General features: G+C 54.0%; 6 protein-coding genes across 6 annotated transcripts; 3 read left to right on the forward strand and 3 right to left on the reverse strand.

Moving 5' to 3' along the window:
- Positions 1-115: 115 nt before the first annotated feature.
- Positions 116-2,337, reverse strand: E0L32_003518 (uncharacterized protein; the record flags this gene model as incomplete). The annotated part of the gene is made up of 8 exons (XM_031137827.1): positions 116-210; positions 273-362; positions 429-476; positions 535-576; positions 638-1,204; positions 1,271-1,563; positions 1,617-1,868; positions 1,925-2,337. 8 exons carry the CDS (start codon positions 2,335-2,337, stop codon positions 116-118), a joined length of 1,800 nt encoding a protein of 599 aa, XP_030998667.1.
- An 826-nt stretch (positions 2,338-3,163) lies between these two features.
- On the forward strand, positions 3,164-8,609 carry E0L32_003519 (uncharacterized protein; the record flags this gene model as incomplete). Its single annotated transcript, XM_031137828.1, has 21 exons — positions 3,164-3,478; positions 3,734-3,813; positions 3,883-3,917; positions 3,983-4,313; positions 4,365-4,984; positions 5,037-5,593; positions 5,670-5,787; positions 5,841-5,867; positions 5,921-6,177; positions 6,239-6,449; positions 6,514-6,995; positions 7,074-7,238; positions 7,294-7,346; positions 7,403-7,469; positions 7,535-7,741; positions 7,799-7,827; positions 7,884-8,090; positions 8,163-8,220; positions 8,273-8,397; positions 8,459-8,510; positions 8,571-8,609. 21 exons carry the CDS (start codon positions 3,164-3,166, stop codon positions 8,607-8,609), a joined length of 4,035 nt encoding a protein of 1,344 aa, XP_030998668.1.
- Positions 8,610-8,962: 353 nt separating this feature from the next.
- Positions 8,963-9,388, reverse strand: E0L32_003520 (uncharacterized protein; the record flags this gene model as incomplete). Its single annotated transcript, XM_031137830.1, has 1 exon — positions 8,963-9,388. The coding sequence occupies one exon, from the start codon at positions 9,386-9,388 to the stop codon at positions 8,963-8,965; it is 426 nt and encodes a 141-aa protein (XP_030998669.1).
- Positions 9,389-10,775: 1,387 nt separating this feature from the next.
- E0L32_003521 (uncharacterized protein) lies at positions 10,776-11,537 on the forward strand (the record flags this gene model as incomplete). The annotated part of the gene is made up of 1 exon (XM_031137831.1): positions 10,776-11,537. The coding sequence occupies one exon, from the start codon at positions 10,776-10,778 to the stop codon at positions 11,535-11,537; it is 762 nt and encodes a 253-aa protein (XP_030998670.1).
- A 566-nt stretch (positions 11,538-12,103) lies between these two features.
- Positions 12,104-13,039, forward strand: E0L32_003522 (uncharacterized protein; the record flags this gene model as incomplete). The annotated part of the gene is made up of 1 exon (XM_031137832.1): positions 12,104-13,039. One exon carries the CDS (start codon positions 12,104-12,106, stop codon positions 13,037-13,039), a length of 936 nt encoding a protein of 311 aa, XP_030998671.1.
- A 179-nt stretch (positions 13,040-13,218) lies between these two features.
- On the reverse strand, positions 13,219-14,043 carry E0L32_003523 (uncharacterized protein; the record flags this gene model as incomplete). Its single annotated transcript, XM_031137833.1, has 1 exon — positions 13,219-14,043. One exon carries the CDS (start codon positions 14,041-14,043, stop codon positions 13,219-13,221), a length of 825 nt encoding a protein of 274 aa, XP_030998672.1.
- Positions 14,044-14,150: the final 107 nt, after the last annotated feature.

Raw genomic sequence — 14,150 nt, forward strand, 5'->3', positions numbered from 1 at the left:
AATTGAGCACGAAGGCTTCACAAGATGAATCAAGATGAATCATGCTCAGAGGTCATCTATCTAGTTAAATAACCCTCAGATCGAAGCCCAATCCTACTAGTCTTTTACCACTGGCTCAAGTCTGTTGTGGCGCCGCTGCAGTAGTTGGGAATGTTGGTCGGAACCCTGGTATGGACACACAGTACTCATAGTTGCGATACAACCCGGTACCTGGCAAGTGGTGTTGTCAGTGTCGGTAGCCCAAGTTCTCAAGCAAGATCTGTTTCACTTACAATTCTGCTTCACGGCCGGATTCCAGGCCACGAAGCGAGGATGCTCAATGCCGAATTTGCTCTCGATGATCTTGCAAGGACTGTCGGCCCCTGTAGTATTGACTAGTGTTAGAGTCGCCATCTCGTAAGAAAGCGCATCTTATTGTTGCAACTTACATCTCGAGTTATTTGCCACAGCAAATTTGTTGCAAGTTGACACAATACCTATCAGACTATGCGTTAATACCTCTCGTGTTATTTTAGAGTTCCCGACTCGACGTACCTGGCTGTCTGAATTTGTACACATTAACACAATACGAAAGGCCTGTAGAAATCAAGTGGTCAGCATATACCCGCTTGGCGCGATATTAGTTGTGAGTACAGACCAGTCTTGAACCCCTCGCAAGTCTGACCAACAACAGGGTTCCAGGTGGTGAACTGGGCCATCTCGAGGCCATGAGTAGCAATGAAGGCATCGCAACCCCGACCCGGGTAGGCAAATGCGAACTCGGCGCAAAACTCGTTGGTGTCAGGCACTGTGTCATTGCTAATTGAAACACAGTATTGCCTATCGCTCTTCAAGGTGCAGTCGGTCTTCAATGACGGGTTCCAGCTCAGAAAGTCATCAAGGGCAATATTGTAGCCGGCCGCCACCTCCTTGCAGTCAGAGGTGTATGTGTCGCTCGCCCAATCCTGCAGAATGGGCGGCTGTGCGTACAGAGAGCAGTCAAGCCGTGTGTCATCTGCATAAGGGGCAACCTCAATAGAGTTATTCCAGCCAATACGTGTGGGCTCTGGCAGAGATGTCATCTCCATCATACCCGGCATTGACGGGATTGACTCGAAAGTCGTTGTGACTGGAGGCGGTGGAGGATCCGGATTCACCCAATCGCCACCAGGGTTCGAGATGCAGATGACCTCCCCCACGACACTGTCAAAACTGGAGCAATCCACTGTCGAGAGCCTTGGTTAGCTACGCTTGTTTGTGCATTGAAACACATCGTATTCAGGAAACTCACTTCCGAGCTCTGGGTTCCAGGATATTAGCTGTGGCTTCGTGACGCCATTGGCGCTCCCAATAGTGCGGCATGTGTCGCCTTGCTTGACAGTATATGTCTTGCAGACGGATTTGTTCGGAATACAAAGAGTACCGCTCTGAGGGAAGCCATAGCAGTCCCCAGACAACCCGTTTGCCATCAGTAAGCTCCTCGTCGAAATTCCATTGCTGGTAGACACCTCCTGGCATGTCTGACCTGACAATGTCACTGTTTTACCGGCACAAGTCGGCTCAGGACCAGGTCCCGCTGTGCCACTATTTGAAGTCTCAGAATGATGTAATGTCGAAATAAATACAAGGAAACTCACGAAACATCCCAAGTAGTTTTGGCTGGACTTGGCATTGTCCATGCCGTCGAACCGCACTTGGACGTGGCCGCTTGGTATGCCAGACTCAGACGCGTCTCCTCTGCTCCCAGAGGCATGGCCAGCTGCGTGGATAGCACAGATAGAAAGCAGCTATTGCAAACTGCAGTTGAGCTTGGAGTGGCTGTTTGTGCCTGATTGGTCGGGTTGACTTCCATGACACTGCGCAGGACTGAGTTGCACAATTGCCCAGAGCTGAATGGAGTGAAGTCAGTCTTCTGTGTCTCAGAAGGAGGGCATCTCCAACTCACTTGTCTTTAAGACAGGTTGAACTATAAGCCTCGAGATACTCTTGCGCCCATTGAGCAACCCAGGTCAGTGTATCGGAGCTATTGCTCATTGAGACGCGGACGTTGGCGCACGCGCCGACCACACGACGATGCCATGCCGTGAGGCCGGAGGTGCAGGCAGTTGTACACAGGTTGGACAAGGACTCGTCAGTGTAGAAACGGGTCATACCCCCTCCAAGATCGCGAGTCCATATGAGCACTGGCGCGCAGTTTACAGTCTGTGTCAACACCGAGAAGCATGTCGACGGTATCGTTGGCCAGTCTGCCTGATTGAGATCCAGCAAACGAGTTTGATTCTGACTCTGCGCATTGATAACCTGCGCCAGTACGATGGTCGCCGCTGTTGCCAGCGAGGGCCACTGGGTGACTCTCATGTTGCCGACGTATTCAGTGATAGAAGAGTTGAGGGTATGTCAACAAGAAGCCAGTACATGGGGAGGCACTTCCCACTAATCTGTTCCTTATCCTAGAGCAGAGTCGATGTAAGAAGATCACTACCAGACGTCTGCTTCTGGCGATGAGGTAACGGGAGAACCCCTTTGCAGGAAAGCGCGTTTGACAAGGGGTTCAGAGTTGAGCCTACGATATCGGTACATCGCGAGCTGGATACGACGGCATGGTGATAAAATTCTCCCGCAGTCCACTCGCACACCCTCTCGATCGAATACGGAGCTAATCTCCGCCACATTGCGACAAAGATTTCGGTCATCGACATCAGATGATGATCACGACCCAGTGTTGACGATGTATTCACCCTCGACTTGTCGCGGTTGTATCGGTACTTGTATCATCCAGGCTGAGTCTAATTTCCTTTAGTGCTGACCCGGCCCAAGGGCGCAACGACTGGGGTGCTCGACCAGGAAGGTGTATTTGTGGTCGATGTGACAAGAGTGTAATTAAGGTGTGTTGTATTTCGTCTGACCGGTGGCGGCCTCGTGGTCTGTGGATTGCTTGGCGTAATGCAGGGGTACCAGCTTGAGCGCGGCTAGGAAGCCAACACAACTTTCGAGCGCTGATCGTGTAAAATTGCCGAGACTCTGACTTACATGGCCTGACCAACCACACTGCGCCCCTCTGATTCAGGCAAGAAGTACTCCTGATGTTTGATATCTGCAAAAAAGCGTTCAATGAACCGCAGCAGAACGCTCATCACGAACCATCAAATCTTGAGTCGCTGTGATCGCGACCGCCTGCTTCAACATGGCAAGGCTCAAGGCGATACTGATTCGTTTCCTGACGTTGGGTCCGGTCTTTACGAGCATCTTGGCTTCAGCTTCACTACCTTCGAATTCAAAGCATCTTGTTGACACCACTCCGGTGAACCGTCACCTTCAGCTTTCTCCTCGCCAGACTGCAGAGATTCGCTGCGACCCGGACACGCCGTGTTCCAATGGTGATTGCTGCAACGGCGAGACAGGATTTGTACAGCAGGACCTCATCTCACCTGGCGCCTTGATCTGTGCTAACAGTGAATTTAGTGTGGACGTCGACCAGAATACTGTGACAAGTCTGTCTGTACGTCCAACTGCGATGCAAAACCAGAATGCGGTATTCGAGCAGACAAATTTGACTGTCCTCTGAATGTGTGCTGCGGATTCTGGGGATCGTGCGGTACTGGAGAGGTGAGTCAGCTGTAGTTGATGAGAGTAACAAGCGATGGAAGAGCAGAGATGCTGATTTGAAATATGCCAGGACTTCTGCAATGAACGTTGCCAGGGAAACTGTGCAGCACCGCCTTCTACCGGTCACAGGTAATTAAATTGCCAACAGTCTCTCCAGCTTTACCAAGATAATGTTACTAATGCTCACGGTCTTCAAAGCCAAGGCGATGTTCGAGATCTGGTCATTGGGTAAGTTTGTTGTCACTATTCGCTGTGAGCAAACCCGGTGCGCAAGGTCACTGACTGCGGGATTAATAGTTATTATGAATCGTGGACTTTGGCGGAGGATGGTTGTAAGTCTTCCGGGGTTGAAAAGCAATCTGTCGATGAAGATCACCTCTCCGCTGACGATACGAAGGCCGAGTCATGCCTCTTTCAAATATCCCCGTCGATTCTTTGACGCATTTGAATGTGGCTTTCGGCTACATCAAGCCGAACTCCTTTGTGGTTCATCCCATGAAGCCAGCAGATGACAAAATCTTCTCTGACTTATCGAACCTGAAGACGAAAGCTCCAGGACTGCAAATCTGGGTGTCTTTGGGTGGCTGGACCTTCAGTGACAACGGCACAGAAACGCAACCTGTCTTTGCGGATCTCAGTAGCACTTCCGCCAAGAGGGCAAAATTCATTGATGAGCTGATCAAGTTCATGCGAAACTGGGGCTTTGATGGTGTTGATATCGACTGGGAGTAAGTCAGCCATAATCGTCGTCGTTTAACCCGAGACTTACATGGCTGCAGATACCCAGGTGCTCCTGATCGTGGTGGCAATGAGTGGGTTGACACCGAGAACTATGTTCGACTCCTTGCGGACTTGCGATCACGTTTTGATGCTGAACCAGAAGGCTGGGGCATATCCTTTGCTGCACCAACTTCATATTGGTATCTCCGCTGGTTTGATATCGAAAGCATGATGCCCTATGTCAATTGGGTCAACCTCATGTCGTACGACTTGCACGGTAAGGTTTTACTCATTTTGTTATCAGTATCGGAGGGTTGCATTGGAGCTGACCGATCTGGCTGCCTAGGGAGTTGGGATGACAAGGACAGCTACATTGGCAATTACGTGAATTCTCACACCAATCTCACCGAGATCCAAGACGCTCTCGAGCTGTTGTGGCGTAACAACGTGCAGGCAGGCCAAGTCAATCTCGGCATCGGCTTCTATGGGCGGAGCTTTCAGCTCGAAGATCCAAAGTGCAACAAGCCCGGGTGCAAGCAAAAGGGCCCTGCGAACGCAGGTCGTTGCACTGGCCAAGCCGGTGTCCTGTCATACGATGAAATCAACACTGTTGTCGACGTCTTCCATCTGAACACGGTTCATGACCAAGAGGCTGCGGTTAAATACTTGACATGGGCCAGTGAGTACAATTTCGGACTCTGTAAAAAAGTCTAATGCTTATGCTTCAACAGATGATCAATGGATCGCGTACGACGATTCTGAGACCCTGCAAGAAAAGGTCGCTTTTGCGAACAAGCAAGGGTTAGGCGGCTTGATGATCTGGGCTGTCGACCTCGATGACCGTAAACACACCGCCCTGGACGCTCTGCTGCAGCCAGACGGCCTAGGCAAATTTGCTAAGCGTAATGGCGTGAACTACGAACTCGGTGACTGGACCAGACAAGGCGCGCAATGCCGGCTTGGTTCCTGCTCCACGAAGCCGACATGCGACACGGGGTTCGTCAAGCACGGGCATGATCTAGAATGCCCGAAGAAAGGAGAACGACGCAACATTTGCTGTGATATTGCGCACAACCCGGACCCGAAAACTTGTGCCTGGCGCGACGGAGTCAATGCGTTCGACTTTCTGGGGCTCGGACCAGGGATCTTCTGTGGTGGCGCTGCTTGTGGCGACGGAGAGATCTTGATGGTTGAGAACGACAGGTTTTGGGTCGACAACCCTGACCATCCTGATCAGGGCGACGCAAGATGTCTTATTGGTGGCAAGGCAGTCTACTGCTGCAAGGGTGTAAGTCCCCCTGCCTCCTCTGCTCTGGCTCATTTGTGGTGTATATACCATTTGCTGATGAGGCTATGCTGCTTAGGTTGGTGATAAAAAGCTTGAGATGTGCTCTCCGCTCAAGGACAGCTGTGCTTACAAGGTGGACGTGCCATTCCTTGGAGATCCGAAATTCCCTGACACAAGTACAATGTGTGGCGACGGTATGTCATGCTATGACGTGGAAAAAGATTTCTAGCAGACTGACTTCCTCTAGGCAAATACTTTCTGGCCTATGCGCAAGGTACCTTCGCTGCCCTTGAATTTCTCGGTCGGTTCGCTAACATCCACGAACAGGCCCTTGCGAAATCTGGAACAACGAGTACCAGCCCATTTGCTGTCCCAATGAAACCCCGAAGGATGCTTGCTACGTACCCGGGCCTCATGGCAAGCACGAGGAGTGGTGTGAGTCAGTCAAGAGCTGCGGTACAGGGGAGATCCAAAGCGGAGACATCTTGTACTATCCAAACGCTCATGGCTGTGCGGGCTTCCATATGGATGTCGCCTTGATCACCACGCGACCTCTGTGCTGTCGTGCTGATAAGCTGGATGTTGTGAGTATTCCGAGCGCTTTGATGTAGCTTGGGCCTATGGAGCTGACAGCATCCATGTTAGAAAACCAAAGATCTTCCTGTGAAGCTCGAGTATGATTCCTCCCGTGTATCATTCCTAAAACAAGTTTTAGATTCTGACAAGGTCAACAGATACCTGTTCCCCAAGCTCGGACCAGAGAGTGACGAGGAGAAGTTCAACCTGCAAGTAGACACAGGTGACGGTGCAGATGGCGACGCGAATGACAATGCTTTCGGCTTTGTAATCATGTCGGGTAAGTCGCAAAAACACTACATCATGACCAATGCTTTGACTGATACGAAGATATCGTCGTTCAGGGCCCAAGAAAGACCTGATCAGCCTCGACAAGAGAGATGGGTCTCACTGGGAACTCCTTGGTTGCGAGAAACACGAGAAGCGCCAAACAGTCACGGCTATTTGTACCGAGACCGGGCCTGACAGCAACTGCGGCGACATCTTCCTTGGACAGGTTGCCGAGACCGTCGTCGAGATGCCACCACAGTGCGGCGCCGGCCGCTATGCTGTAGCCGTCAGCATGGAGGCGTCTCATAACCAGACATTGCCGCCGTACATCATCCGGAAGCTCAGGAGACGTGGAGAAAGTGCGCCTCTTAAGTATGACTTTACCTTTGACTACGACTTCTCGCCGATCCACAAGCGCGACAAATCGGATGTGCTTCTCCGAATTGACTACTCAAGCGAGCCGGGATACTGGGCCAACATTGTAGACAAGCCTGGAGAGCACAAGAGAAGCTTGAATGAACTGCACTCCATAGTGAAGCGGGATCATGGCGGTTCGGTAAGTACTCCTCTCAACATCTCCTGGCCTTGTGTGCTATTATCCTCGCTGCATGATATTTGTCTGACAATATTTCAGTGGCCTGACTTCTTGCACCATTCTTTCCGCAAAGAGAAGAGAGAGACACCAGAGCACGAGTGGGACCAGTTGCATAAGCGGTGGTTCTCCAGTGACCTCGGTAGATGGCTGGATGAGATGCGGGAGGTCGACGTCGAATACGAGGCTGTACGGCATCGGATTTATGTGAGCCTTCAGCAAGAAGTGTGTTGTATCTAAAGCGCAACTGACCTTTCTCTAGGAGAATTATCAGTGGAATCTGTTTGACGAGTCCATCCAATGCGTCAACTACAGGTTCGTACCTTAGCATGCCCGCGCCTTTTCGTCTCACTGACCCCAACACACCCTAGAGCTCGTATGCATGCATGGATAGACCTTGATATTGACGTCGAAGTGACTGCGACCATATCACTCATTGTAAGTGTCACTCGAGCCACACATGAATGAGACATCTTAGTGGAAGTGTACTGACATGTGTGTAGGGCGACTTGGCGGACCCCAAGACCTGGGAGCAGGTTGGCGCCTTGTTCCGTACAAAAGGCGGCGTGGTGACAAAGTTATATGTCGAAGCCAATGCCGAGCTGTTCTTCACAACTGGTCCCATAGAGCTTTTCGGAGCCCAGAACTTTGGGCTGACTTTTTCTGTACCCGGAATTGTCACAATCGGTCCTAATTTCCGCATTATCGGGGTAAGTTGGCTGAACATGGACAATGTGGGGGAAAGACACACTGACGTTGAAATGCAGCAAATCAATGGCAACGCCGCGTTACATCTGTAAGTCACGCTGATTAAGCCATTGAATAACTCAAAGCTGACGACAGCATGAATAGTGACGCATCGGTCAAATTTGATGTGGTCAATTGGGATTACACACAGAGATACCCGATCAAGAACAAGGGCACGCAAGTCAAGGATGCTACACTCGAAGACAAAAAGGCCGATCCCCCCAAGGTTGGAGCCAAAGACTCTGATGACGACAACGCGGGCCCAGTGTTCCATGCAGACGTTACTGCCAATGGTGCGATCACGGTCTCAGTGTAAGTTTTCTTGTCCAGTGCGGCGTGCGTACAGGAAGCGGAAACGAGTTAACACCATGTTCTACTTTTCAGCATTCCCAAAGTTGAGTTCGGCATCGTTTTCAATTATGAGGCTGTGCCTGATACTGTGGTAAGCTCTAGCACTAGGTGTGGAATCGCTACAGTAATGCTCACTCTTCTAGATCACCATGGCACTTGACAACAGAGCGACCCTGTACGGTGACGCTGGCATCGGTCTCCAACAAGCGGCATATCTGTGCTACGGTATCGAAGGACGCTCTACCTTGTATGCCGCTGTCGATGCACCGTAAGTAGCTATCCCATTTGAGATGAGTGCAGGACTCGGATATAATACTGACATTCCAAAGGTCTATCTTCGGGTATTCATTAAGCAACAGATGGGATATATTTGATAAGCCTGTAAGTTACTGTTTTCCAATCGTCGAGAGCTTGGAAAACTGATATTGATGTGCACTATAGTTTGATCTCATCAAGAGAACATGCCCCATCGGTCAATAGCCTCGACTTCGCTCTCCACAGGGCTTGACTGTGCGGGATTGTACAATGAGAGAGGTTAGAGGAAACATTGCTATTCCAGCACTATCGGTTCATTGTGCACTAGACTCAGATCCTTCCCATATGCTTAATCAAATAAACATTCACAAGGTCGACAGGATACAATAATCAATGACGACTTGCCTATGAAACTCCTAACAATCATACTGGGACTGTTAGGCAGAACGAAATGAGCTAGTTTAATGAGAGTACTGCTGGCTATGATTGAGGAGTCCTCTGAAAGAAATAGATAGAAGTTTGCCAAGTAGTAACAGGACGTACCCTAAAAGGCCAGCCAACTTGGGCTTCCGGCCTGCTCAGAGATCCAAGCACTTGTAGTTTAGCTGGCGGTACCAGGTCACCGTAATCCCCTCACTGAAACTCTTCTGTCCCCTATCAAAGCTCGGCGGCGTCTTCCCATTAACCGTGACACTAGGCCTGGCAACGGCGTCTCCGCCAACGGAGGACGTCCTTGCAACGACGTGACCAATGCCGCCAATGTCGAACTCGTACTTGAAGCCCGGGCTCTGCGGGACCCAATCCGCGTCTTCGCGGACCTCGCATTCGCCGCTGAGGCGCATGATCTTGCGATCGCCGGCGTTCAATTGTCTCTGTGAGTAATGGGAGATGATGACGCATTCGCCTTTGGAAGGGGGATATTCTCGGCAAAGGGCGGACCAGTCTTTGGCCAAGGCGGTGGTGATGAGGCCGGCTGCGGCGAGGACATTGGTGAAAGCGACCATGGTGCTTATAATTGCTAGATCTTTGACTTGAATGTGTGGTCTATGACGAAGAGCAAGAAAGGGTTGCAGTTGAGGGTTGATTAGTTGGAAGATGTAGGTGATTTGCACGCATATTTATACTTCGAAGGAAGACTAACTTCCATCGATGAGCGTGGGTTCCAAGCTTACATCAACGAGGAGACGTTCGGATATGTCTACAGACAAACCTCCTTCACGGCAGGGGGTTGCTTGAATCAGCTGCTCGGTGCCGTTGTTTTGCGTATTCCGTCAAGTAGTCACATCTGCTCCGGTTTTTCTTTGCCAATGGCCGTTGTGAATGTAGGGATTAATTACGCCTCCTGGTATTGTAGTTGATGCCAATGCACTTCCGGGATTATACGCAGGTGTATGACTACGATACGCTCCTTGGCGATGAGATTCCCCCACTTGATGGGCATTTAACGCAGGCGCCTGACCACAGTAAGCAGCTTCCCGACCACGCTCCTCCTCTTAATGGACGCATTACATATTTTCATAGCATTCAAGTATGAAGACTGCGGCAGTCTCCGGTGTAAAGCAACTGATTCGTTCAAGTGGGCGGTGCTAAGTATGGTGTGCTTCGTATGGGATTGCTCATGCAGGAGGTGGCCAAGTACTGCATTTTGTATTTTTGTTTCATGAGTAAACTTCATGATCATGTTCGCCAGTCCAGCCTAACGGGTCTTTGATCGTCAATTCACTTCATCACTGAAGGGTTTCCTGATTGTATTGCATCAAGATCAGAGAGTTGGGATGACCTTTACTGAGTTTGATCTAGCATACCGCATAAAAGTCCAAGCCCGGCATCATAGCTCATTAAGTTGTGAGTTCACGCGATCCAACAGTGTTGTATAAGTTCCCTAAAGGCGGGACGACTTGGCTGGAGCGGGCAATAACTGAATCTCAGACAGAAAGTTCAGTATAACCTTCGCTTCACTTCCTCTTATAAAAAAGCATTGTGTTATTGTTGAACTACAAGTGAATGTATCTGATAGCTTAAGGCATCTAGCCCGCTGACAATTTTGCAAGCTACCAGTGTGGCCGGAACCCACGATGTCTCGGCTCGGGGGTGTGGTGGATATAGCTGACTAACAGAAACATCATCAAGAATCCCAGAGTTAGCATAAATCTGTCCCTGCCAAGATGCGCAGTGGAGATGCGCACACCACTTCTGAATGCAAATTCGCCGAGTGAGTCAATTGACGGATGGATCCGTTGCGATCTGGAAATTGAGTGCTCAAGCCGGCTTCATAGGACGTGCTTTTGCTGGAACACGCACCGCCACCATCAACTCAACATCAAGACTCACACACACTCACACACACGCCTCAACTGGCCCCCCAAAATCAACCTAGACCAATCATTTACAATGGCAAGCGGAAACAACGACGAAGTGCGCGTCGAGCCCGTCACCTCGGCCGACGACTTCCCGGCCCTCTTCGCCTGCACGTGCGCCACCTTCGGGCGGCAGACCAACGACGGCGTCTGGCAGGCCAACAACCCGGGGTGGGACACGCCCGAGGGCGCGGCCGCCGGCGCGGCGCGCATGGCCGATCGCTGGCGCTCCGCGACGCGGGACAGCCAGGGCCGCCCCAACACCGTCTTCCTCAAGGCCGTCGCGGGCGCGGGCGCGGGCGCGGGCGCGGGCGGCGGCAGCAGCATCGCCGGCTTCGCCATCTTCGTGCAGCAGTCGGTCGTGCCGGGGTTCGGCGACGCGCCCGTCGAGGACCTGGCGCGGGCGGCGGACCTCGAGGCGCTGTACCCGGGCCGGCCGGACGAGCAGCGGTACCTGTGCCAGGCCGACTACTCGCTGCACCGGCGGCGCATCGAGGCCGTCAAGGCCAAGAGGGGCGGCGACCCGCCGGCGACGTTCGCGCTGGACATGTGCGTCGTCGACCCGGGCTTCCAGCGGAGGGGCATCGCGGCCAGGCTGGTGCAGTGGGGGCTGGACGAGGCGGAGAGGAGGGGCGGCCTCGAGTGCCTGACGGAGGCGTCGCCGATGGGCAGGACGGTCTACGCGAAGCTCGGGTTCAGGCAGGACGGCGGGGAGCTGGAGCACCTGGTCGACGACGAGTTCAAGGACCGGCGCTGGCCGTCAAATGTGTTTATGCGGACGGGGACTCAATCATAGAAGGGGTGGAAGATAGGTACCATGTTCCAATTGATCACCGGCCGGCCAATTGGCTCTGACTTGTTAGCTACACAACCTCCTCTGATAGAATACCTCTGGTCCCTAACATTCATCACGTCACATGTAATCAGTCACAGTTCTTTAAGCATCCTTTTCTGACCTCCCCTCCGCCTCTGAGAGCCGCATCGAGCCTGCGTTCAATCACGTGCGGCGCGCTGTATCGCCAGTAGCCCCGCCACCGGTATCGCATTCTGGCGCGCTTTGGTGGACTGGACCGCCGCCATCGGCCAATGAAGCCCGCCGTATCTACAAGTATCACCACAAAGCAAAGTCGCTAGACTAGCACGGTGGAGCAAAAACCATCTTTTGAGCCGCTTAATCGCGGCATTGTCTCGACAGCAAGTCCAAAGAGTGCAAGACGATTACACAGAGCAGAAGATAAAGAAGTGCGCAGGTAGTTGAAGTAGCTATCTAGACTCACGTCGCAAGAGTCAGCCATCACAGCTTCTTAACCCCCCTCCCCCGCGTCTCCGTCACGAAACCTACAGACAGAACCCCCATTCACCATGTCCGCACCCCAGCTCTCGTCCGCCAAGCTCTGCTTCGTCGGCGGCGGCAACATGGCCGCCGCCATCATCGGCGGCCTGCTGGCCAAGGACATCCCCAAGGCCAACATCTACGTCTCGGAGCCCTGGGAGGTCAACCGCAGCAAGATGGCCGCCCTCGGCGTCCGCACCAGCGAGTCCAACGTCGAGGCCTCGGCGCAGGCCGACCTCGTCGTCCTCGCCGTCAAGCCCCAGGTTGCCGAGACGGCCTGCCGCGAGCTCGCCGCCGCCTGGGCCGGCCGCGGCGCCCTGCCCCTCGTCATCTGCATCGCCGCCGGCATCCCCATCCGGAGCCTGCAGGCGTGGTCCGCGACGCCCGACGGCCGCACCCCGCACGTCGTGCGCGTCATGCCCAACACGCCCGCGCTCGTCGGCGAGGGCGCCTCGGGCCTCTACGCCGGCGCCGACGTGTCCGAGTCGGAGCGCAGGCTGGCGACCGAGCTGCTCGAGAGCGTGAGCAACGCCACCGAGTGGGTCAGCAAGGAGGAGCTGCTGGACGTCGTCACTGGCCTGTCAGGTAAGAAAGGGCGCCCCTTTCATAGACAGTGCAACTCGTTCTTGCTCGTGCGCGGACTCTATGCTGACCAAAGAATGTTACTAGGATCCGGCCCGGCCTACTTCTTCGCCATGGTCGAGCACCTCATCTCCAGCGCTACCGCCCTCGGCCTGCCCCAGGAGCAGGCCGCCCGCCTGGCCAAGCAGACCTGCCTGGGCGCGGGTAAGATGCTCGTCGAGTCGTCCGAGGACGCGGGCCAGCTGCGCAAGAACGTCACCAGCCCCAACGGCACCACGCACGCCGCGCTGGTGAGCTTCGAGAACTCTGGCTTCAAGGAGATTGTGGACAAGGCCGTCAAGGCCGCGACCGACCGTGCCCAGGAGCTGGGTAAGTCGGCTTAGGTAGATGCCCAGGAGGTAACATGACACAAAAAGGCGTTTTGTTTCTATGGGATTTGCGGTCATTCAGGCCCCCAGGAGCGGCTTTCGGGTTAGAGGCATAAAATGAGAGACTGGCGCAGGAGAATAGATTCATGCCGCACTGTTTAAACGTGTGCCAAATTCCTCGTGCATCTACTCCGTCACTTGAACGTCTCCCCCCTCCCGAGCATCTCCACAAACTGCGTGATCCGCTTCTGCCTCGTGTCGGCCTTCTTGGCCGTCTCGATCCGCCACAGGAACGAGTACCGCTGCGTCTTGCCCAGGCTCTCAAAGAATTCCGCCGCCGGCCCTGTCGCACCGTCCGCCGTCGCCGCCGCCGCCGCCGCCAGCGCCGCCGCAAAGTCCTCGGGCACCCGGATCGTGCTCGAGCCCGCGTACGCCCGCGCCCAGCGCCCGTCCGCCCTGGCGGCCTCGACCTCGGCCCGTCCGGGTCCGCGCATGCGGCCCGCGGCCTCGAGGGCGGCGACCTTGTCCACGTTGCGCTGGGACCAGACGCTGCCCTTCCGGCGCGGCGTGAAGCGCTGCAGGAAGTGCGACGCCGAGTGGCCGCGGCGCTGGCCGTCGATCCAGCCGTAGCACAGTGCCGCGTCGATGGCCTCCTCGTAGGTCACGGTCGGCGCCCTGGCCGCGACGGACTTCTTGGCGATCTGCAGCCAGATCCCAAGGGGCGCCGCCGCGTGGTTGGCGTCGAGCCAGGACTGCCATGCCGCGGCGGAGGGGAATGTGTGGATGGGCAGCGAGGAGGAGGAAGAGGAGGAGATGGACGCGGAGCCCGTGATAGAAGGTGATGGGGACGGTTTGGCCTTTTGGGCTGAGAGGGCTTTGGTGGTGGTGCCCTTGCGTCTACTTGCGGGCTTGGTCGCAGAGGTGGGAGTGTCGGCGGGGGACGCGGTATCGGACGCTGGGCTCGGGATGGTTCCGGCTCGCGAGAGCGACTTTTGGAGCCTACTACTCCTTCTGAGCATCTTTGATGTATGGAGCGGGAAAACGGATGGAGGTAAAGAAAAATGAATGCACGATCAGTTTGGTGGGCTTGATTTCGACACCGAATCCAACTCTACAGAGTGTCGCG

Source organism: Thyridium curvatum (assembly GCF_004353045.1).
Source record: "Thyridium curvatum strain D216 chromosome Unknown NODE_15_length_556224_cov_80.126021, whole genome shotgun sequence".
In the NCBI taxonomy this organism is placed as follows: Eukaryota; Fungi; Ascomycota; class Sordariomycetes; order Thyridiales; family Thyridiaceae; genus Thyridium; species Thyridium curvatum.